At 39.5% G+C, this 24,427-nt stretch overlaps 1 protein-coding gene across 4 annotated transcripts in view; it reads left to right on the forward strand.

Annotated features, from left to right (window-relative positions):
• PPARGC1A (PPARG coactivator 1 alpha) overlaps nt 1-24,427 on the forward strand; it is a 626,509-nt gene that overhangs the window by 329,266 nt on the left and 272,816 nt on the right. Inside the window, exon 3 of one of the 4 annotated variants that reach the window (XM_081048184.1) lies at nt 12,784-12,956. The exons of the other annotated variants lie outside the window; for them this stretch is intronic. Within the exon in view, the coding sequence (XP_080904310.1) occupies nt 12,888-12,956 (69 nt within the window). The 5' untranslated portion in view covers nt 12,784-12,887. The remainder of the gene's footprint in view (nt 1-12,783; nt 12,957-24,427) is intronic. 4 annotated transcript variants of the gene reach the window in all.

A 24,427-nucleotide genomic window follows, 5' to 3' on the forward strand; every position in this document is an offset into this window, starting at 1 on the left:
ACTCTTGCCATCTTTGTTTGGACAGAACTTTTGTGCAAGTTGCCCTTTTTTTCATTTGGGGCGCTCCTGATTCCCTCACTCAGTTCTTTCTTAACTCCAAAGGAAACGCCATTCTCTTGCTATTCTAAGTGTAGCCCTCGGACCAATGGCGTCAATATCATCTGGCCGCTTATGTGTTTCAGGCCCCACGTCAGAACTACTGAATCAGAGCCTGCATTTGAACAAAATCTCCAGGGGATTCTTGTGCGCACGGGACTTTGAGAAACACTGCGCTATTCTACAACCATTGATTTTTGCCCCTGCTATTTCTGTTCCCTCACTGTTCACTTCCCCGAGGTTCTAACCCTTACCTTAGGTTAGAAAATGCTCCTCAACTTTTCACTAACCTCTCTGTGAGGGATTTCAAAGTGCGATGGGCTACACTGATATGGATTGAAATAAAATCCCATTAAAAGATATGTGTGTGTGTGTGTGTGTGTGTGTATACATATATATATATATTTTCAACTTTGAATATTTGTTTTGGTCATTGGAAGCTGGTGGTGGCTGTGAGGTCATCTTCCTCTGTAAAGGGTGTGAGCCACAAAGAAGTCTGAAAATTAGTTATTTACAAAAGCGAAGGCCACACTGTCTTACCCCCAGTGTACCATAATGTTAATCAGGAATTTCTGCCAGAAGAGTGGGTGCGGCGTGTGATTAGAGCTCTCACTTGAGTGAGTTCCATCTATTTATTGAGTGTTTTCCTTGAACCACATGCCACACACCGAGCCAAGTGTTATAAATTCATAGGATGATTTAATCAGCACATCAGCCCAATGGAGTACGATCCCCATTTTACAGATGATGAAACTGAGGCATAGGGAAAGGAAATAAGTTGTCCAAAGTTGCATAGCTGGTGAATGGCAGGTTTTATGTGATTTCACAAGTTTTATGTGATTTCTCCAACTGGACGTTCTTTTCTTTGATTCTCAAGGCTTTTTCCTCTAGGTTTATTGGGCATGTATTTTGACAAGAGGCATTACCCTAAGCTAATTCCTGACCTTCTTCCATACCGGGCTCAGGTATTTTGAGTTCCCTATCGCCACCCTTGTCTTCATCGTCCACTTCGAGCATGAAGTCCATTCTGACACCTTCCAACAAGCTGTCACCTGTCACTTTTTTGAATTCTGTTGCCTGTGGTCACCTGGAAGCTTTACTTACTTATGAAATTATCCGGCACCTTCTCTACCAAGGATGTTCCATCCTTTTCCTTGCACCCTTTGCCCTGCCTGGCACATCACACATAATACATCTGTGTTCCGTGAACTGAATCTGAGCTGATTTCTCTCTGACAGGGACCTTGGGAGTGTCAGAACTCCGGCTGGGGAAAAGGTTGCTAACAGGAGAATTTCTCTACACAGACGATTTCACACTTTTCACTAAGGACCACGCCAGAGTTCTCTTAAACTCCAATCCACCAAGAAGCGAGGCTGAAGAGATGATGGGTACCAGGCAGAGTATGTTATAAAACCTCAATCACCACCCTGACCAGGTCTTGAAGGACAGGGGAGCCCACTTGAGTGCTTTTGCTCCTTAAAAATTCTCAACTAGAAAGACAGCAGAAAACATTTAACATTTCCTCTTGGAAAGCTATGCTGCTTTTGATTTTTCAGAATGTCTTCAAGTGATTTGGGTCTATTTTTAATACCCGTGAGACATGATGTTATAAGGAGAGCTAAATATAGGGGCCACATCCCCGTTTCTTTTATTCATTGGCCTTAATCTTCTTTAGGAGGAAAAGAAAACGCACGTGGTATTTCAGCAGCGAGTTGTGATGTTTGCCCCGCTGAAAGGAAATTCATAAATACTGTGTCGGAAATAAAGATAATGAATTGATTCTTTCTGGAGAAAACATTAAGTGGGAGTTTATGTTCAACCTTCCCTGTCTGCTGAAGACTTCGAGATAGTTCCTTTCATTTCCCTCAGGGTCCTTTGGGGACAGCAGTCAGCCTGTGTTACTAGAGCAAGCTTCAGCACCCTACCATCGGAATCCAGAAGAGTGGGACAGTCAGCCAAAAATAACACACGGCAACAGAGCAGCAGCTATAATTCCAGTTCATTATAAACTTACAAGGCTGCTGCTTCTTCCTTTTTTAAAAGAAGGCATTTAAAATTAAGTGCATGTTAAAAGCAAACAACTTTGTGAGCACCCATTGGACCAGAAGGAGAGACTAGGGTTTCTTGTGCAGCTGTGAGCCTGAGGGATCTGTGCTGGATGGCTCTGCTTTCTCCATTTTATGTGTGTTTTTCATGCCTTTGCATTGCCCACACTCCTTCCGGATCCATCATTTCCATTTGCTTTGAGTGGATCCCCATATTATCAGCATCTGGGATGTGGCTTGGAAAAGCCCCTGAGGTGAGTCTTCAATCTGGTGCTGATGCCATCACCTCCTTTAGTTTTTATGGCAGCTGATGAAGAAAGGAAGGCAGTTGGGAGGGTGGCTATCAAAATGGGCTCTAGAAATCTCCACTTGCTCCTGGCTCCACTCCTTTAAAGCCATGAGAACTTTGGAAAGCTATTCAACTGTTTTATGCTTCAGTTTCTCTGTAAAAGAGTAATCATGATAGTATCTTACAGAATTGTTTTAAAGATTGAAGCCCATGGCATGTAGTAAGCAGTCAACATCCTTTGGTCTCTAAGTCTATTAGTGTAACAAAGGGTGGGGCTGGTGAATCTTCTGGAGCTTTGACATGATTCAAGCCCCTGGTTTGATATATATTTATTGTTTTAACAATCATCTGCAGGATGCTCTTGGCTGAATTTGGTTTCTAAATCTGCTCGCGGTCCTGATTCCCAGTGTTGTTTTCGGTAGGGTGGCAGCCTCAGCTTTCGATGAGAAGTTGCTTCAATGAGTGTTGTGTCTATGCTCCACATGGACTGTCTCTTGGAGAAGAGGTCTTCCATCTCTGCCTCTTCTGCCATTCCTCAATAAATAAGAACAGCTCACAACCCCTGCCTGAGAGATAGATCGACAGCTGGGAACATGGGAGGATGTCTTTTCCAATGAGGTAGAAATCCCAAGGTCCCGAATCGTGCTCCTTCTGCCCAAGTCCAGGAAATACAGTCCCCACCTACTACCTGAACCTTCCAGAAGCAGCTGCATTTTATAATCTCTGCTTGTGTGTGCTCCTGTCTCTCTGACTTTAAGGAAGTCACTGCTCCAAAGGAGAACATCTTTGTTAAATGCCATTCAGAAGACTGTTAACATCTCTGCTGATCTCAAGTTGGTCTGGCTCTGAAGGGGACCTTTGCGGAAATGGCTTTGGGGCTATTAGGTCAGAAGGACCCTAGTTTCCCGATTTCTCTATTTATGTAAATCATTGACTAGAATCTAGCAGAGGAGAGTTTGTCTGTGTGGATTGCAGTGTCTTGTAGGCACCCATGGATATTTAGATTTGGAGATGAGTCTGTAAAGGAAAAATAATTCAGAGGTCAGGGTACCATGAAGTATTGTTAGTCGTGCTGTGGTCTGCACGGCTGTAGACACATTTCAGAGACTATTTTATTTTAAAACATTACCACTCCAAACCTTAAATCTAGATTTTATGTTAAGGGTTGGGACAGGGACTCAATGTCACTCTTTTCCAAGGACACTGCAGTCTGAGCAGAACTCCTGGAGGTGAGCTATGTGGGCCCAGGAGGTTGGAATGGGATGGATCCTTGGGGTGGTGTGAGCACAGCCCCTTCTCCTTGGCTCAGATATTACTTGGGGCTGAAATGGTTTGCTTAGCTGACTGTCTTTCTCAGAGGACGGTGAGGGCTTGCGTGTTTCCCTCATCTCTCAATCACTAGTACCCAGCACCATTCTTAGCACATAGTAGGTGTTTAGTTCATGCTTTTAGAATCCATGAGCAATAACAATAAAATGATGTAAAAATACCACTTTTCACCTGTTTACTCGTGAAGAAAGACATTTATCTTGATTTCTGTTACAGGGCTGGATTTATCTCTGACGCCAATTTGGGACTCAGAAAAACATTTGAATTTGAATTCTGACATTTGGTCTGTCTATGTATTTATGGTTTGTCTGGTAGCTCTAATGGGCACATTTGAAATCTAAAATGAAGTGAATTAAATAAATTGTAGAATTTGTCTCCCTACCCCTACTTCCTACACCCTGAAACTCTGAAACAAATGTGTGCTCAGTTTCATGGTTGCTAGGTTAATACATGGTCTGCATCTGTAAATTCGAGTTCATTTGTTGTAGAACTTTAAAAATATTACGCCTGTTCAGACAGAAGCTAGAACGTATGAATTTAGCTCTTATTTTGTAGTTCTTGTCATAATGCTTTCCTGGAAAAAATAAATGAACGGCCATGTTTGTTGCAAGTGGCCTAACCTCTAAATTATATTGGTTTGTGTGTGTGTGTGTGTGTGTGTGTGTGTGTGTGTGTGTGTGTAAGCCAGATCTTTGATTTTGCTTTAACTTGGTTTTCATGGTTTAGTTTCTTTCAGTTGGTAAAGATTATTCATCACTCATTTAATTCCAAGGTTATCTATTGATTCTTTTCTCCTCATTTGGTATTTTCTGACATTTTGTGGCACTCAGTATTGATTTATATAATATCAGTCATCTAAATGTTCGTAGGAGGTATCGTTCACTTGTCATCAGCTGTTTTTCTGAACTAGTAAGTGGAATCGTTATGTATGTCGAGGATGTTGGGTGATTTAAAGGCGGGAGTCCTGCCCTTCACACCTACTGGATCATGCTTATAAAAATCCTTATATAATTTGGAAGTGAAATCATTGAGAAGGTTCTCCAGAGGTAGCATCAAGCAGTTTCTTGGGGTGGAGGGAGGAGCTCAAGTCTTCCCTGTAACATTTATCAACCATTCTGTTCCTCAGCCACTTTGAATTTACACTTGATAATAATAATAATAATAATAATAATAATAATAATAAATAATAATAATAGTAATAAAACTGTTTCTCATTTCTCTTCCTCATACTATCTTCGTACTCTACTCATTAGTCCATTGGTCATTATTTCTGGAGGCTTATGACTTCAGATAGTCTTTAAAGTAAACTTTTTATTTCAACTTCTATTTATTTTAAGTGTGTTTTTCTAGGACCCATTAGCTCCAAGTAAAGTAGTTGTTTCAATCTATGCAAATAGACCTATACGCTATGCAAACAGACCTTTAAGGTAGGTCTCCAGAGTCCATTGATTCTTAAACTTGAGGAATCAGCCTCATTAAAATGCAAATGAAATTCTGTAGATCTAGAGTAGGGCCTGAGATTCTGCATTTCTAACAAGCTCCTACGTGATGCTGGTCTGTACAGTTTGAGTAACAAGTCCTTATCCCACCTTCCAAACAAATTTCCATCTTAATTTGCTTCGAGTTTGAAATCCTCGAGCTGTATCTGAGATTCCCCTTGTATTAAGATGTTAAGATTAGGAATAAGAGAGAAGAGATGTGCCTCACCTCCCACCTCCATTTTATTTTATAACAGTGATGAGAACCTAGGTATAAGTTACAAGTATGTACACTAATTGGATGGTTCTTAAATAATCTTCAATCCCAAATATTTGGTGTTTGATCAGTTCAGTTGTCATGAGTGTTTGAGTTCATATTTCTTAAATTTATTTGTGCCTGAGGGACTCTGGCAATTCCTCACCTCCTCTCTTCCAAGCCTTTCTCCTCTTCTGAGGTTTCTCTTGCCCCTCGTCCTTATTCCATGCCTGATTGTAAAGAGTTTTACTCTCCAAGCCAAACTGGAAAATAACTTGTGACAGTGTTAGGATAGAAAGCTTTAGGGTACCCCTCCTATGAGTATTTGCAATTTCATAGATAGTGACTGAAAAGTTTTTAAAATCAAAAGATATGGCTGGTGGAATTTTAGCCCCAGGAGAGTCTACTGGAGGATTTTATTTGGGAGGTATAGGGGATCGTGTAGAGGGAAAGATGTTTCCAGCTTACCATGTAACCTGTTTCTCATTCCTCTTCCTCATATTATCTTCTCACTCTACTCATTAGTCCATTGGTCATTATTTCTGGAGGCTTATGACTTCAGATAGTCTTTAAAGTAAACTTTTTTTTAAAACTTCTATTTATTTTAAGTGTGTTTTTCTAGGACCCATTAGCTCCAAGTAAAGTGGTTGTTTCAATCTAGTTGTGGAGGGCGCAGCTTACAGTGGCCCATGTGGGGATCAAACTGGCAACCTTGTTGTTAAGAGCACTGCGCTCTAACCAACTGAGCTAACCGGCCGCCCCTGAAGTAAACTCTTTAAGAAAGTATTCTTTAATTCATCTCTGCTGTGCTTAATATTTGCTAAGGCAATGCTCTGTGTCTCTGGGTTCCCTCAATGTCCAGGATATCATAAAGGCAAAAACAGTATATAAACATACTGGAAAGGGAGATATTATTTTTATATTAAATTGGGAAGGATGATATATGGAATGTCTTCACCTGGTCGGACTTAGATTTGATTCTTCTCAAATCAGCGACAGACTCATATGTAGAGAAAAATTGAGGTTCTCATCTGTATGTTGTCTTTTATTACATTATTTTGCTTCAGGCTCAAACATATCAAAGTAATTCAGACACTGTGGATGAAATCATCTGATTTTCATCAATAAATGTCTACTAAATCCTTCCGATTATAGGCAGTTGTTATTATTACACAGTTGTAGGAAGACACAGTAATACCATGCAGTAATTAATTGAAGTCTACGTGGCTGAAATTTATACAACATTTAATTTTATAGTTATAACCAGACTGTTTCTCACGTAAGTGATATAAGTAGACTTAGGTATTGAAATGGATTCTGTTTCTTGGTTTGAAAATTTGAATCTACTGCTTTCTATCTCTGTTCATTATGCATAGGTTAAGAAGTCCTTCCTGGTTTACCTTTTTTTTTTTTTTTTTTTTTTTTTAACGTAGGCGCCTTTTTATTTCCTACAATTGAAAGTGGTTGTTGACTGATTAATCACATAAGTTGATTAAGTTGGGGGATCATAAATCATGTATATACACAAAACATTTGACTTTTGCTTAAATTCCATAAATGCACATTTATTCACCACTATTTTGCTATGGAACCAAGGCCTTTATTCCTAAGTAGGTGCCCACAGAGTGGAACTGTGGAGTCTTTTTTTTTTCTTTTTGTATAAACTATATTCCTAAAGGATTCTCTACAAATTTCAGTTTCAGTTTCTTTAAAGTGAATTAAGAATTTAAAGACAGTGTGATCTGAGAAGGGAGTCTGTGTAGATTTTTAAGATCCCTGCCTCTATACCACCAATTTCTTTAAAGGAAATTTTCTTTAAATTAAAGTTTAATGGAGTGACAATGGTTAGTAAAGTTACATAGGTTTCAAGTGTACAATTCTGTAATACATCATCTATATATCATATCACCACCCAGAGTCAGTTCTCCTTCTATCACCATATATCTGACCCCTTTGACCCTCATCTACCATCCCCACCCTTACCCTCTGGTAACCACTAAACTATTGCTATGTGGGATATAAAACTGAAAGCAACAAAGGAACACGACAATCAAATAAAGAAACAAAAACTCATAGACATAGACAATACTTTATTGGATCTTTCCAAGACATTCGACTAGTTTCATGAAAGCAACAGCTCCCTTTCCATTGAATCTCATATTTTATAGTTGTGCTATTTAATTAAATTATATAGTTACATTGATGGGCACAGATGGATAATAGGATTGGAAACAAACACAAGGGAATCTTGGTACGTATACAACTCAGCTACGTGGGAGCCAAAGTGTGTGAGTCTATGAGAGAGCATCATTCTACGAGCCACAGTGTGCTATTGGCCTAAATCCCGTGGGCATCACTGTAGTACAGCTTAGATGTTTTACAGAGGGAATGGCAAGGATTCTTTTTTCTTCTTCTTCCTTTCTGAAATATGACTATAACACCAGAGTTCATTTTTTTCAAATTTATCACTCCGATGATAGTTGTTTTTGTTTTGTTTTGTTACCGTTAATATGCGGACATCTCTGATGTTGTGGAATGGATACACTATTCCAGTTTTTTTGTGAGGCAAATTTCTGAAGATAAACACTTCATCATTAGCTTCCAATAATAATAATTTTAAAAAAGCAAAAACAGAAGTAAAACTTTGTGAGAAAATCTCTTGGAAAATTTCATTGAGAATGGATTTAGAGTGAGAATGTATAATAAAAAGGGCGGTAGGAGCTCATAAAAATTCTAGCCCAGGTGTTAAGTGAGAGTGTGTTCAAAATCCTATGGGTGGGTAAAAGGCCATTACATTTCCTCCCCGCCTGGGGACTCCTTGGCTCTGTACTTATTGTCATCAGTGGCCCCCTGCCCCCTCCACCTCAGGGTTCCTTTCATTTTCTCCTCTAGATCGAATTTCTGCATCTAATAGAACAGGTTCAAATGCCGTATTCTACCATCACAGAACACCGTGAACTGCATGGTTTAATTCACTTGGAAAACTCTTTATTTTCTAGCCTTTTGAGTCTTAAAATGAAGTATTCACACGTTTTTATTATGTAAGTTAAAGGAATTTTCCTTAAAACCAAGGGAAGGCTGACTGACAATGCATTTTGTATAGATTTTTCCTATTTCATTTTTATATATATAACTTTTCCATGAGGAAATGTTACAAATTCTAACACTTTCGATTTGTTATTAGTCAGCGTATTCTTAACAAGCTGCTTATCTTGAGGGAAAAATAGTGATTTGCTGGCAATCCTTGGCATTCCTTGGCTTGGAAATGCATCATTACAATCTCTGCCTTCATCTTGACATGGTGTTCTCCCTGTGTGTGTCTGCGTTTCTGTTCCCTTTCCTCACTTTTTGTAAGGACACTTGTCATACTGGATTAAGGCCTACCTAATAACTTTGAGCTTGATTCCCTTTGTAAAGACACTATATCCAAATAAGGTCACATTTTGAGGTGCTAGAGGTTAGGGGTTCAACACATTTCTTTGAGAGGACAAAGTTCAATGCATAACACGGTATAGTTATTAGCACGTGAATTTGAAAATTATTTTTTTAAAAAAGGCTCTCCTAGTGGTGTTCCAGAGTATGCTTATGTCTTGAAATGTCAGTGCTGTGATCTGGCCAGACTGTTATTCATGGTTTCCTTATACTTGATTTTCATAGTTGAAAACTTCCTTTCGTGAAAATGTTTAACAAAGATAGAAACAAAACTAATTCCTTTTTGATTGCTTGATTTAAGAATAGTGAATAAAAGCTATGCTATTTAATAAGCTCCTGTAGTCATGTATGTTCTCATTATGTTTACAGTTTGGATACGTGTACTTTATTTTATCAGTAGTGAATGCATACTGAGCTACATTTATTATTTGAGGCTTCATTTTGCTTTCATTAATTTCCTTGCTAAATGATAAGTAGAATTAAAGTCACGCTATTCTGAGTTTGCATTCTGAGACAGAGTGACGTTGCATTATTGAATGCTTTTACCCTTTCTTTTTAAAATTCATATTTCGACATCATCTATGGAAATTGCCACACTTCATGCTACTCACTTATGAACAGGAAAAACTCAGGCTGTAAAGGAAGGAGGAAACAGTAAAATACGGGGAAATGGGTAGAACGAAGTGGGGCTTGTAATGGAATCTTCTTAAAATGATATTTCAGGCTTATTCCATGCTTGTGATAAATGCTCTAGCTAGATCAGTTAGTTATTCTTACAACAACTCTGTATAGTAAGGGCAGTGTATTGGTCAGGGTAGGCTAGGTTATACTGATGCAATAAATAATCCTGGAAGTTTATTTCTTATTCCCATAATGTCTGTCGTTGGTCCAGGTGAGTCTCCAAGGCCACTGCTCTCCAGGAATTGGCTCGGCATTGTAGCCTGCTTTGGTGTTACAACAGGTCATATCAACATAAGCTTTGCAACCACCGCACTTAGGGAGAGGTGGGCTTAAAAGCAAGGCCTGCCCCCAGAAAGAGATACCCGTCATTTTTCTTATAGGTCATTGGCCAAAAGAAGTCACAGTTATGCCTAATTTTAAGGAGTTTAAGGAAATGCAGTCTTGCTATGTTTCTAGAATGAAGGGGAACCAGATATTGATGAACAATAATATGCCTAAATCAGGCATATTATTGGTGGGTATAAAGGTTAGGTAACCTGCCCAGGGACACGCAGCTACATAATAATGGAGCTGCCAATCCAATCGAGATCTCTTTGACGTCAAAAATTATTATATGTTCAACCTCTTTGTATACAGCTTTCCATAACAACTGATTCAACTACCTTGCATATGGTGTGATACAAATGGTAAAAATAATTGCTCTCAGTTTCTTTCTTTCTTTCTTTCTTTCTTTCTTTCTTTCTTTCTTTCTTTCTTTCTTTCTTTCTTTCTTTCTTTCTTTCTTTCCTTCCTTCCTTCCTTCCTTCCTTCCTTCCTTCCTTCCTTCCTTCCTTCCTTCCTTTCTCCTCCTCCTCCTCCTCCTCCTCCTCCTCCTCCTCCTCCTCCTCCTCCTCCTCCTCCTTCTCCTTCTTGTTCTCCTTCTTGTTCTCCTTCTTCTTCTTAAACATAAAATCCTGTCATAAGCATTTCAAGGCCATGAGGAAAACCAGAGAATTGTTGAGTTCCACTGAGTTTGGTCTCTAGGAAAATTTTCTGGACCCCTGCTCCTCTAGCCTTTCTCTCTTACACCTCAGGGTAACCTCTGGAGAAGCATCTGAATATTCTCAGTAAAAGAGAGGAGCCAAGCAAGTAAAGGAAGGATTTTGCATTTAACTGCTTTGCTAGGCTGAGGTAGATGGTATAGTCTTATGATTATTAAAAGGAAAATAATGGCAAGGTAGATTTATATGGCAATTTAGTCTATAAACATGTTTCTGTGTAATCTGAAGATGAGAACAAACCTACATGCATACTCATCGACTGTGATGTCACATCAGTGAGTTGTGATATGGACTGCCTCCATGAAAGGGCAGTATGAAGTATGAAGCAGGGACCAAAACACAGGCCTTAGACTCTGATCTGGGCTAACTCTTGTCCCATCACCTAGGCAAATAGCTTTGTCTCTCTTGGATTCTTCATCTGTGAATCAGGAGCATAATGATGACTTCATAAAATGTATGCAAAGGATAATTGAGGTAAGGTTAATAAAGCAATTAACCCAGGGCTGGGTACCGAGCTCCATGCTCAGAAAAGGCTGGGTACTCTTATTATTATTATGGTGGCCATTGTTGTGAGAATTTTTCAAATAAGGTATATGATTATTAGACTCTGTGCAATGGTAGGTCACAGCGGGAATATTATAATTGCTTCTGGAATATTATAATAATCACTATCACTAGAGATAGTGGAATATAGTTTGAGACTTGCATCCAGGATGGAGAAATTACCTGACACCGTCTTACATGGTTTGATGAAGGAACTAGCAAGATATGACATGAAAAAGACACACTTTAGCAGAAGATTGAGAGCGTGGGCCACTAGTGTCTTTTGCTCTCTGAAGGGTTGTCCTACAGAATAGGCTTTAATTCCTTATGGAATTACAAAAATAGTACAGCCATGGTTGTTATGGTCGTTACAGGGAGACGTATATGAGTTCATTTTGAGACAAAGCTATCAACCAAAGAACAGGAAGTGCTGGGAGGGAGGGAGTTTACCGTCATGGGTGGCAGAAGCATTGTTTGGATGGGTACTGGCAGGGTCATGGGGATTCAAGCCATCAGTTGAGTGATTAGATTAGAGAAACAAGAAATGATAATACTGAGTTTTGTGATTCTCATTCTGGGTGCTCAATAGAATTATCCAGAGAGATTTAAAAAAATATATACCAGGATCTTGGAGCAATTAAATCTCATGGGAATGAGTCCTCGGCAACAGTATTTTTACAAAGCCTCTTAGTTGATTTTATTCTGTTCTATTGTACAGTCAAATTTGGGAACCACTGTTCTAACTGAAAAGAAGTAGGTGCCATGACAGTAACTCCCAGCTGCATATCTTAAAGCTACAGGTACGTGACATTGATAAGCAGGAGGGAGGATCATTCTGTGTGACAAACAGTAATGAAGTAGGACAGAGTTTGGATGAGTTTGGTTTGGTTGAGCTCAAATTTTGAGGAGTCCATCCAAATGGAAACCTCTGAGCATTTTGGATAATGGTTTGGAAAAGGGGTTGAAGATCCATGGTCAGGGGGAAATGCTGCTGCAGAATATCTTATGGCGGGGGTGGGGGAATGGGAAGGTAGAAAGCAGGGATTGTAGATGCTCAGGATTCAACTACAGGAATGAGTCTATTTTCACCCCAAGGAGCTTGCTATTTTTCATGTTTACTGGCTGCTGAGTGATTCATACAGTGTTGGGAGAGATATGTTCAAATGAAATGTGTGGCTTCTGTGTAAAGTAGCTTGTTTCTTCCAGGATACTCCAGTCCACTGATGCAACCTTGCAGAATAATACAAATTCTGGTGTGTGTGTGTGTGTGTGTGTGTGTGTGTGTGTGTGTGTGTGTGTGTGTGTGTTGGATGAGGAGAAGATGGAGCACACATAAAAATGCATACTTCTAGGGCATAGAGCATGCCTTCACTTCCCTCCTCTGACCTTTACGCCAGAAGCATAAGAATGACCCATTGTCCACTGGCCCTGGAGCTTGGTCGTTCCTAATCTCTGGACGCTCAATAACTGAGCTAGCCTCCCACTTGGCCACTTGGCAGCTGCCAGAGTAGCCCCATGTATCCCAAATTTGTTCCCACGTGGCTTCTTCCTGTCCGATCCCTTATCCTCTGGCATGGCATTTTCTCCATGACAGTCTGCCCCTGAACTGCACTCGCTGCCGCTTTGGTAGAGGCTTGCAACGAAAGAGAGTAACAACTACTGGACTGGCAAATCCAGTTTGTGCAAGCAGCATCAGCAATGGATGAGACCTCCCCAAGGCTGGAAGAAGACTGGAAAAAGGGACTTCAGCGAGAAGCAAGCTGGCAGGTAAGTGACATCTTCGGCTTCAGATGGACCCAAATTTCTCTCTCAACTCTTTTAGCCCAAGTCTAGGTAATTCACATCAGTCTGTTTGCAGAAATGAATTATCTGCAGGCACATCCATTTGGGAAAAGTCATCATTGGTTTCCATTTCTTTGTAAACCATGCAAATACATCTCCAGATGAATTTACTCTAGATTCTTGAGCAAGCTAATAAGGTTTTACAAATCTATAGATGTTGCTAAATTTATACTTTTTTAATAAAGGCCCTTGAATTAACAAGTTGCAGGTGTAAATCAAAGGAAACATGCAGATTTGGTTTGTGTGAGTGTAAGTTCATAGCAGTATAAAAATTTAATACAACACCTGTCATCAGACTTACTTTATGGTGTTGTAGTAGCTTGGAATAAGGGGCTTGGTTTTAACCTGTTTTAACGAGGTGACTATTCTTTTAATGCAGCTGGCGTGCCTTTCTTATTTATGCTGAACTCATAATAGGTAGAAGCTCTGTGGTATACAGAGAGTTCAAGCTAAAGGATTCATTTTGGTGTAGAGGCAGTTTTCATTAAAATATGCAAAGCAGTAATGTTTATACGTTACAATACCTATTTCAAATTAGCAAAATTATATGCTCCTGTCTCGTAAGCTGCCAACTGAAATCCCTTCCTAAATCCTGTTGAATGGCTTTGATTACTCTTCTTCACATTACACATTACACACCTCTGATGCATATTTTTATGCATCCACTCCATTGCCATTTAATTAGACAACAATATTGAAGAGCGATGCCAGAGCTTTTTTTTTTTTTTTAAATGCTGCTGCCTTATGAAAAAAGAACACTTCCATGCATGAAGCATTTCTTATGGGTAGTGTTGGATAAAGTGAAACCATGATCTTCCATTTTGTCCACAGCAGAAAGTTTCATATAAAAATGATGATTCAGAATGATTTGATTTTCAACATCAATATTTAAAAATAATTCTCCCTTTTTATAAAAAGAGAAACTTTTCATAAGATTTCTCCTTTGCAATAGAAGTTTCAGCAAAATGTAGTACCGATATTGACAGGTATGTTTTGCTCTAAACAGTGTGATGACATTAAATAAGGAGCTTCAGGAAAACATCCTCCATCCTATCATGAAATTGAAGTCCTTCCACTTTGAGTGGGAGCATTATTTAGTAAGTAAGAAGGAATTCAAAATATATCTCTGTGTGCTACATTTAGGATGACACACAGTGGGTCTCCAGGAGGGTTATACAAATATTCAGATATTTTATGGTATGTTGATGTGACTTTTGGATTTTTGTCTTTTGTTTCCATGTTTTCCTTTGGATTGTCAGCATCTTATATGTAGTCTTCATTTCTAAGAAGGATGAAGGGAGAAAGGATGTGAGCTGATGACTCAGAGATCTCTGTGAACAAAACTAGAAACATGAAATCAAAATGTTTATATAAAAAAGCATGCATCCTACCAATGTCAGCATCTCATTAATCTTTGGCTTGATAATTTTCCCAAAGACAGACAATGAAAATATTCTCTGTTCTGCTTGCCTCTACCTCCAAAGATGTGATCTTGTACAGCTGGTCAACCCCTGTCGTTTTTATTGTGATAGCCGAAGCGCTCTCTAGAGCTAGTGAAGGTAATGGTTATGAAAGGAACATCCTAATCTCTCATTTGGTCTTGCTGACTCTTGTTAATGCATGGCATCAGGCATTGGGTGGGAAGGATGTCATAAGGTGTCAGCTCCAGCTTGACCTGCTTCTGGCCTTCTAGCCCTCCATGAGGCCTACCTGCTGCCCCCACTCTCCCGTCACCTGTATTGCCATGCTGGGACCCAACCTGCACAGAGTCATCCCATTTCATGCTGATACTCAAGCTGTCCCTAAGGGAGGAAATGAAATCTGATTGCACTAGATGCAAGACCTTTGTCATGAGAGGGACTTCTTTTGGCCATCCATGGTGGTGAAGCTGTTGGCAGAAGTTTTAAACACAAATTGTGATTGATGCTCATGCTTTAATTTAGCCAAATACTACATTTCTTATTGGAACTGATCTAATACTTTCCTACCTGACTATTTATTTTTGACCAATCACAGTGCCAGAGTTTTATGTGTGCATGTGTTTGAACACACACACACACACACACACACACACACACACACCAATCTTTCTAAGAAGCCTAGAAGGTAGATCTGATTACTCCTCATTTTATAGATGAAGAAATTAAGACTCAAGGTGGTTACATAACCTGTCCAAAGCCACTCAGTATTCAAGTCCATGCCTGTTTGACTCCAATGCCTGTTGTTCTTCCCATTTTGGTTGCTGTGCCATCTGAACTGAATTTTATCTCATTTTTTATCTTATGGAATAATAGCTTATGAGCAGCTGTGACGTGGGCAGGCAGGAAGCAAGAGGAAGAAAGGGGAAAGCATGCCGTTCTTCTAATGGAATAATCAATCTCTGAATCATTAAGACTTTAATAAAATGTTTTTTAATAGTTTATTTTTTAACCCTTACTCTATACCAGTCACTAAGCTACATTTCTAATTCTTTTAAGTGCTCTGACAGATCTGATTTATTCCTATTGTCCATATGGGGAAACTGAGGCTCAGAGGTGTCAGGGAGTGTTCCCAAAGTTGCACAGCTACTGAGATGCTGAACTTGAATATGGACCTGCCTGGCCCTGAAGACTGTACTCTTATATAAGGCTAACTCTCAGAGTGTATTTTCAAATTATATTTTGATCATACTTATTTTAACTATCTCATCTCGCAATGATACGATGAGGATTGGTCCTTGAGAAATTCCCCTGATAGTATTTTTTAAAAAATAAATTAGAGGTGGGCAACAATACCCTGCTCATTCACTTCCTTCAGAATGTATTTTTATTGGATGCTGTTTGCCTTAAATGAATCAGCTTATCCATGGAGTTGGACATGAACTAGATACAATTTCAAGAATCAGCTGTAAATCTGAAAATCCATTGAAGCATGTAACCTGTACTGGAAAACCAACATCACCTGTCTTGTACAGCCCACCTCAGGTCTGGGAGAAGCTCAGGAATGGAGAAGGCAGTAGCTTCTACCACCAGGTAACTGGCAGACTTACTTGAGGCAGTGCCTTTGTTTCTTCTCTTGTAAAGGAAGGTGATGCTTGAATGGGGCCCTGGAGGGTAGATGGGAGGAGACTTGAGAATGCTTCATTGTTCTGGGCAATTGTTAGTTGAAAAGACATTATGGAGGGGCTGATGACTCATTTCTGGATAGCGTTTTGTCTTGGGTTGGTTGTAATTGCAGTGTGGCCATTGTGAAATGTCCATAGATACTGTCTGTTTGTGCTTGTCTCCTCCACAAAAAGATGGATTCCTCCAGGACAGAGATACATTTGGTCTTTGTGTCTCTGCACTTAGCACTGAGCCTGGCATACACTCATCCCTTAATGGTGTTTACCTAACGGAAGGGAATTGCCAATTTGATCTGGAAGGAAACTGAGACGTGGTCTGATCTTCACATTACACTTGAAGAAGAATGGAGGCTGAAGGAGGCTAAGCAATTGCCCTGAGTTAGTGAGGAGGGGGGATGATGATCTCCCTGGTCAGCCTTCTTCCTTTTCCCTGGATTGCTTCTCCCTAAACTTCCTCCACCTCAACTTTCTCACCTGCAGAATTGGGACTAGAATATATCATCTGTGGCTGTTTATTTATCATGTACCCCTATCTGGATAGGAGTTATAGCTTCAGGGTCAAGAACAAGGTTGACAGCCAGACTTCTGGATTCTAACATCGGTGTCATCAATTTCTAACTATGTAATACCATGTTTCCCCGAAAATAAGACCTAGCCCGACCATCAGCTCTAATGCGTCTTTTGGAGCAAAAATTAATATAAGACCTGGCATTATTTTACTATAATATATGACTGGGTCTTATATAATATAATGTAATATAATATAATATCATATAATATGATCATAATATGATCATGTAATATCATATAAGACCAGGTCTTATATTAATTTTTGCTCCAAAAGATGCATTAGGGCTGATTGTCCGGCTAGGTCTTATTTTCGGGGAAACACGATATTGGTAAAGTTTTTAACTTCTCAGTACTTCAGTTTTCTTACCTATAAAATGGAGATAGTTATCCTAGCTACCTTATAAAGTTGTTGTGAGGATTAAATGAGTTAAGTTATGAAAACTACTTCAAAGAACACTTCAACAAGTGCTGTTTAGTGACCATAATGTGCATTATATGTGCCAGTTACCACCTATCTATAATCTATTTAACGACTTCAGCCATTCAGTGTTTTTTTTGTTTTGTTTTGTTTTGTTTTTTGAATACCTACTATGTGCAAAGTACATCCACAGTAAGTGGATGAAAAAGTGATCAGAGATGTTAGGCCGTTGAACTTGAGGTCATGGTAGGGAGCGCACAGCGGGTCGAAAAATGCTCCATGTGTCATGGAAGCACTAAGGAGTGGCCTCCAATCTGTCTAAGAGGTTGCATGGAGGGAGTAATACCAGAGCTAATTAAACTAAGAGAAGGAGTTATGCCAGACAAATAACTACTTAGGCCAAGAGCCAGTTGTCCTTTGGTACTAGCCTTTTAGGGTGAGGCAGAAGTAGTGAAGATGAGTCTAAAAAGGCAGGAAGGAGAAAGGTGCTGTGTGGTCAGACCAAATAGTTTCAAATGGCAATGGAGAGCCACAGATAGGCTGTAAGCAGAGAGGGAAAAAATGCAGAAAGGTAAGATTATTCTTGCTTCAGTGTGAAAACAAATTGTAGTGTAATAAGACTAGAGTCCAGAAGCCCAGTTAAGAAGCTGCTTCACCACTTTAAGTGAGGGCTGGCTGGACCATGGAAAGAACATGGAGATAGAATGGTAGATTTAGAAGTATATAGAAGATACCAGCGTCAGGATTTGCAAGTGATTGATATAAGGTATAAGGCTTTGACTAGAGTCAAATGACCCCCCAGTTTCTCTTTACAATGGCAAGGTTAATATAGGTACCACCATCTGCAAAGAAATTACCAGAGAAGATGGTGTCTGGGCTTATGATTAGGTAGATAATAACTAACAAAATAGTGGAGGAGAGTTATAAGAAAAATGCACATGTAGATAGTTTTATGCCAGGAGAATAAACAAAACCCTGTGAGGATTCAGAAAATCCAGAGACGGTAATAACCTCAGGAAGAGTTAACATTGACGAAGAGCTTACTTTGTGCCAAGTGCTATTTTAAGCATTTGAAATATAATATAATATAATCATATAATCTTCATTTAATCTTCTTACATAAACTTGTAGTTGTAGAATCTTCACCACTGCGGCATTAGGGAGATACAAGTAGTACCTTCATGTTGTAGGTGAGGACGTTTTAAAGAGGTTAAGATAACTGGTATATGGGACCTAGGTCAAAGCAAACTGGATCTAGAGCTTGTGCATACACTGGGATGATGGCCATCCATGTGGAGCTAGGGAGCAAGGACAATTCCACAGAGTAGATGGCCTTGGAGCCAAGTTTTTAAGGAGGAGTATGACTTGCAAGCAGTGGAACCCTGAGTTAGACTCCCGGATCACAACTTCACTGATGGTGGCCATATTGTGCTTATTTACATATCCAGATAGGACGTTCTCTTGTACATGTCTCTGGGGTCAGCGGGTCTCCTGAGATTTTGAGACTGAGTTTGTCAAGGTGGTGTGGGCCAACTCCACAGCTCCCAGCAGAGGTTGCACATAGTGAAGGAGGCATCTCCCAAGGCTGGCCCATTACCTGGCAGGTCTGTGCCCAGCAGGCGATGGCGTATGGGAAATGGTAGGCCTGACTGGGGAAAGTCTACTGGTCCTAGACATGTTATCTCAGGCAAGTTCCTCACCTCTCTGAGCTGTTTCCTCCTCTGTAAGATGAAAAACAAAATGCCCACCTCCTAGGTAAAAATTCAGTGACATAATGTGTGTTTGAAATAATTCTGTCTGATGGAAAGCATATTACAAGTGTAAGATTTTATTTCTGTCAGACGAAAAGAAAGCAAAAGTGTACGTGAGAAATAATACCAACTACAAAAAAGAGTTTTGTGTATTCTCTACCTTCCCTTCCAATTTCATTACTACTTTGTTGTTTCAGTTTCCACATAGAAAGGAAAATAAATAGGGTTGGGGTTGCTCCCTACTCTCAGGAAAGGATTCTTGTCTTCATGTTTGAAGCACCTTAACATTGGGGTCGATGGAATAGTGGTTCATATTTTGAGTTTAACATCGTGTTTAGAGAGATCTACAGCAAGATACTAATGTCATGTATCTAATGAGGAAATTGGGATGACAGGTCCCAATCCGCACATGAGGATATAGCTTGACCAGTGGTAAGTCTATGTCAAAGCCTGGTGGACTTAACAAGCTATGATTTGAATATAGATGCTGTAAGAGTTTAGATTTGTCAAAAAAGAAATTCTGTTCTTTGTTTTATTGCTACATTTGTGGCACAATGGTATGTTTGAGAAGACCCCTTTTCTTGCTGGTTGTAATTTTTTGTTGTTGTTTTTTAAATTGTGTGGGACTCATTCATTTGTTCATTTATTTGGTCAAGGAAGATGAAGTGTTTGATGTATTTCTTAGATTCAAATATCATAGATTTATAAGGCTACACGAGACCTTGGGATGACATACCATTGTTTGTTTTCACCACACATGCTCCTCGCTCTGAGCAGAAGCAAGTCCAAAAGGCTGAAGACAGATGAGCTTAAATAGCTTCTCTCTGTAACTCACTCCGAGGTGTCATGAACAATCCTTTGACATTCTTCCTCGCGGTGGATTTAACCACTCCTGTTGCAGCTTAGGACCAGTTCCGCTCCTTCATTCTCCCTGGAGGTGGAGAAAAACAGCTCAGTCACTGTCCTCAGGAATCAGCCTTCCTGGCCTTGAAGATCATTATGAAAGCAGCCTCCAGCTTTTGCTTCTCAAGGCTAAGCAACCCAAGTCCTCAAGTGTAATTCTTCATTTCTATCTCCTTGAGTTTCTCAGAACCTTCTCCAAGCCTTTTCATTACCTTTAACTTCCATAGCCTAGAAGGTTTCAGGATATGTAGCAAGGGCTCACCAGTAGCGATCATCTGCTCATGTATTTAGTCAGCTAATACACATTTATTGAGCTTAACATTTTAAATACTAGACTTCTGGGAAAAGCCCTGAGGGTACAATAATGAATAACAACAGCATAATGTAGCACTGAAGAGACTGGTTCATATCCTGGATCACTGCTTACCAGCTGTATGACCCTGCATTTTACTTAAAGTTTCTAAGTCTCAGTTCCCTCATGGGCAAAATGAGAAAACAATAGTATCTATCTCATAGGGCTGTTGTGAGGAATAAATGGATAGATACACGGAATGCACTTGGAATAGTGGTTGGCGCAGAGTTTTAGTCATGTAACTGTTAAATAAAAATGAAATAAAATGCAGACCCTGCCCTTGAGTTATACCCACTCTACTTGGAAGGATAAACTAATAAACAGAGAACTATGTTCGGTGCTGTAGTACAGTCTGAGAATGTGGGATGGAAGTTCAGAGGACCAAGAGAAATTACGTCTCCGGGCATCAGGAAGGGCTTCAGGAATCAAGGGAGATGAACTGTTTCATGTACTTCTTCACGTGTCATTGACTTAGAATACTGGGAGGGACCTTGGGATGACATCTCATTGTTCATTTGCACCCGACAGATCACTGAGTTGGATTTTAGGAGAAGATTAAGGGCTTGCTAGGTGGTGAAGAGGGTGAAAAGGTATTTTAGTCAGAGGGAGACTTATGAACAAAGAACTAGAAGAATAAATGTTGGGCACATGTTTTAAAAATGGTGAGTGGCTGCCTGTGCCATGCGGTGTGATGGGCAATGAGACAGGGAAGAGGTCCTTCCATGTGGGTGACAAGATTGTGAATGGACTTGGAAGCCTTGTGGAGGCATTTGCTTTATCCTTAACCTCATCCATCCATGCTGTAGATCAATTCTGGAAGCTGCCAAAGCATTTCAGGTTTCCTTCCAATAGTGTTTTTACTCTGTCTTGGATCAGAGCTATGTGTTAATCCCTGGAGGCCAGAATCTGAATCTTACTCATTTTCCTATTTCGCTCATGGCCTAGCATAGGACCAGGCCTAGAGTAGGCTTAAGTCATGTGTGTTGAAAGCAAGTTTGCCATGTTCAACCAGTGCCCTCGTCTGCCTGTTCTAGGACAACCTGTTGGGCTTATGCATGAATGACCAAATGCAAATAAATGAATCCAGGGATTTTACCATTTTCAAATTTGACTCAATTTTGAGCCCCTCTTGGGAAGGGAACGATTTTGTATAAAACCCCCCAAAACCAATACGAGAACCAAATTCTCCCAGTGGTGTCTTTGCCTTTTACATTCGCTTCCTGTGTTCCTGTGTGCCACGTTCACGGCCGGTTATTCTGACTGGGGCCCGATGAACCTTGAGCGAGTTTAAGACTTATGCTCGTTTCTTCTTGAACTCTTTCTTGAGTGTTGACTTACGCAGGTTGCAATTCGTGCTGACAATGGCTAAAAAACATTTGAGAGGTGGAGGGCAGATTTTTAAAAGAAGGTTAGGGGAAAGGCAGCTCTTGAGTATCTAAAGAGACAAATCTGTTTTACATCAAGTCCCCCTGTTGAAAAAAATGTCAAAAGAAGTGAGAAATACTCAAGTTGTAGCAGCTGGTTGAATGCAGCTATTCTCACTTAGGGCACAAAAGCCACAATTTTCTATCTAATTCACTACTCAATCATTCCATGGCCCCTGTCTTAAGCTCAATTTAAACTCAGTCCCCAGTACACAGAGCCACTGTAGAGTGTATAAAGAAATGACTGGACTAGGGATCGAGGGGAGGAAGGCGTCTCGTGGTGACCCAAAGCTTGAGTTACCAAGTATCCTGGGCTAATGTGGCAACTCCAACACCTCTTACAAAGCCCATGTAAAATAGGTCATTTCTTCTTTAGCCTTTCAATTGTGATTACCTCCGCCTGACAGGGTAATATGATCAGGCTGATGCTTCTGTTCAAATGCTCGCCACAGGTTTTGGGAAAACAGTCAGATTTAGTGGAAACTTGGGGGTAGTGCCTGGACTGAACGTTCGCTGCCTCCAGGGCTTTGAATTGAAATGGAAACGGCTGGCTCTTGGCAGAACTCCATTACTGTTGATGACTATTTGTCTTTTTGAGAGGAGTTTGGGTGAGCAACAGATATGACTGCTCTTTAGGGAGAGCATCCTGGAAACTGTTGGGTCTTTCCTTACACATGTCAAGTGTGTTTCAGTTTTCAAAAGCACTTTTCCATTTATACTCCTTTTTTCAATCTCCTGGAAGCCCTAGGAAGGAACTGGCAACAGTAGCATTATTTCCAATTGTCAAATGACTAAACAGGGTGCTGACAGGGTAGGAGTCTTGTCCGGCAGGACCAGAACTAGAACCTGGGTCTGCAGTGCAAACCTGTGCTTATTCACTCAGATCGAACTGCCTCTCTGTTCACTGGTCAAGGGTCTGCTGTTCCAAAGCTTGTAAAACAAACAAACAAACAAACAAACAAACAAACAAAAAACAAAAGTGTTCTTAAATGAATACTTAATTAGCCCCAATCATTTGTCCTCTTCTTTGAAAAAGTATGACATTTAAAGCCAAAAACTTTATGTAATCATTGCGAAGGAAGAGGTTCCCCATCAGCACCAACAATATAAATGTCTGGTGAAAAAGCAAGATGTTCACCTTTCTCCATGCTGATCATCATGTTTCCGGCCTGGGCTTCGTGCAGTGATGGGAGTCCGGCAGGGCTATTACACAGTCAGTAATCCGGGGATATGCTGCAGAAATACATAATTTTGTGTAACACTCTAAGGGACTTTATTTTTAGCATTGCTGGATTCCTTTTTTTTTTTTTTTTTTCCACCCTGGAAAAGAAGGCACATGGTCTCCTGCAACAGCTCCTTGCCAAGATTTAAATAGCACGCATCACCTCAACCCCACCTTGTGGGTGAATCAAAGTTTTAGTGATTCAGAGAGCTGAACTAATGAGACCAAAATGTTTTCTTGAGAAATTTCTAGAAACTGAAATGGTCAAGAGGTCCTATAATACAGCTTTGTTATTTGTGTGGGAGTAATAATAAACTCTTAGCTGCATAGGTCTTTGAAATATTTTCTTTTCCTTAGTAATTCACACAGAACTTGTGGAACTATGGGGAAGTATCTTATGTTGTACTTTTCCTGCACCATTATAACGTACTCTTTATCTCTAATTTCATCTCCTAGAATTAATCTACTCTTCTCTCTCCCATCTCCTTTCTCAACCAAAAAAAAAAAAAAAAAAAAGAAATTCAAAACCCTCATAGTCACCTTTAAAAATTCCTATCACCAAGTTATACTTATTTGAAATTCTAGAATATAATATTAGTCATATTACTCACAAGCATGAGATCTGGAATCGGACCAATGTGAAGTTGGATCCTGTTTTGCCATTGACTAGTTGGATAACCTTGGATGTATTTCTGCTTTAAAGCCTTCATTTCAGTATCTTTAAAAAAATAGGATTACAATAGTAACTTTCTTCTAAAATGATTATGAAGATGAAAGGAAGTAATATACCTAAATCTCTTGGCAAAGTGACTAGTATATAGAAAATTAAAATTAGCAATTAACATTCTAATGGTAAAGGTGTTTCCATTTAGTCCAGGACCATAACAATACTGTTCACAATTTTATTCATGCCAACCTACTAATGCATAGGACGGAAGTCAGATAAAGAAGAGACAAAAATGGTCACATTATGAGGCAACATTATTGATTACTTAGGAAAGTTAAGAAAATTTAGAAAAATCAAAATATCTTAGAAAAATAAGAGTTGAATTAGTTGATTCAACATAAATATGCAAAAATTAATAATTTTCTGGTATAGTAGTGATAACCAGTTAGAAAATAGGAAGATAAAAATCACTGAAAATAGCACTAAAATATAAACTATTAGGAATAAACTCAGTAAGTAATAACACAGACACGGTATGAAGAAAACAGTAAAATTTTAATAGAAGACATAAAAGAAGGCTTGGCTACGTGGGAAAAGGTGTCATCTTCCTAGCAAAGGGGAACGAATACTGTCAACACTTTAATTCTTCTCAAATGAATGTACATATTTAATGTAATTTTTAATTGAAATCATGTCACTCCTGTTGTTTTCTGGAAACTTGACCAAGTATTCTAAAGTTCATCTTGAATAATAAATAGATCAAAAGAGCTAAAAAATATATTTAAAAAGAAGAGCAGTAAAACAGGCTTTTCTCTAATAGATATTGTAATGTACTATAAAGTTATGGTAATTAAAACAGGATGTTGTGGAATAAGAATCAATGGACAAAGGGGTTTGAAACAGACCAGAAAAGGATTCTAGTAAAAACAAGAGTGTAGAATAGGAATGTGCTCAAGGTTAGATTACATATTAGTGCAGGAACTGAC

This window comes from Rhinolophus hipposideros (assembly GCF_964194185.1).
Source record: "Rhinolophus hipposideros genome assembly, chromosome: 1".
In the NCBI taxonomy this organism is placed as follows: domain Eukaryota; kingdom Metazoa; phylum Chordata; class Mammalia; order Chiroptera; family Rhinolophidae; genus Rhinolophus; species Rhinolophus hipposideros.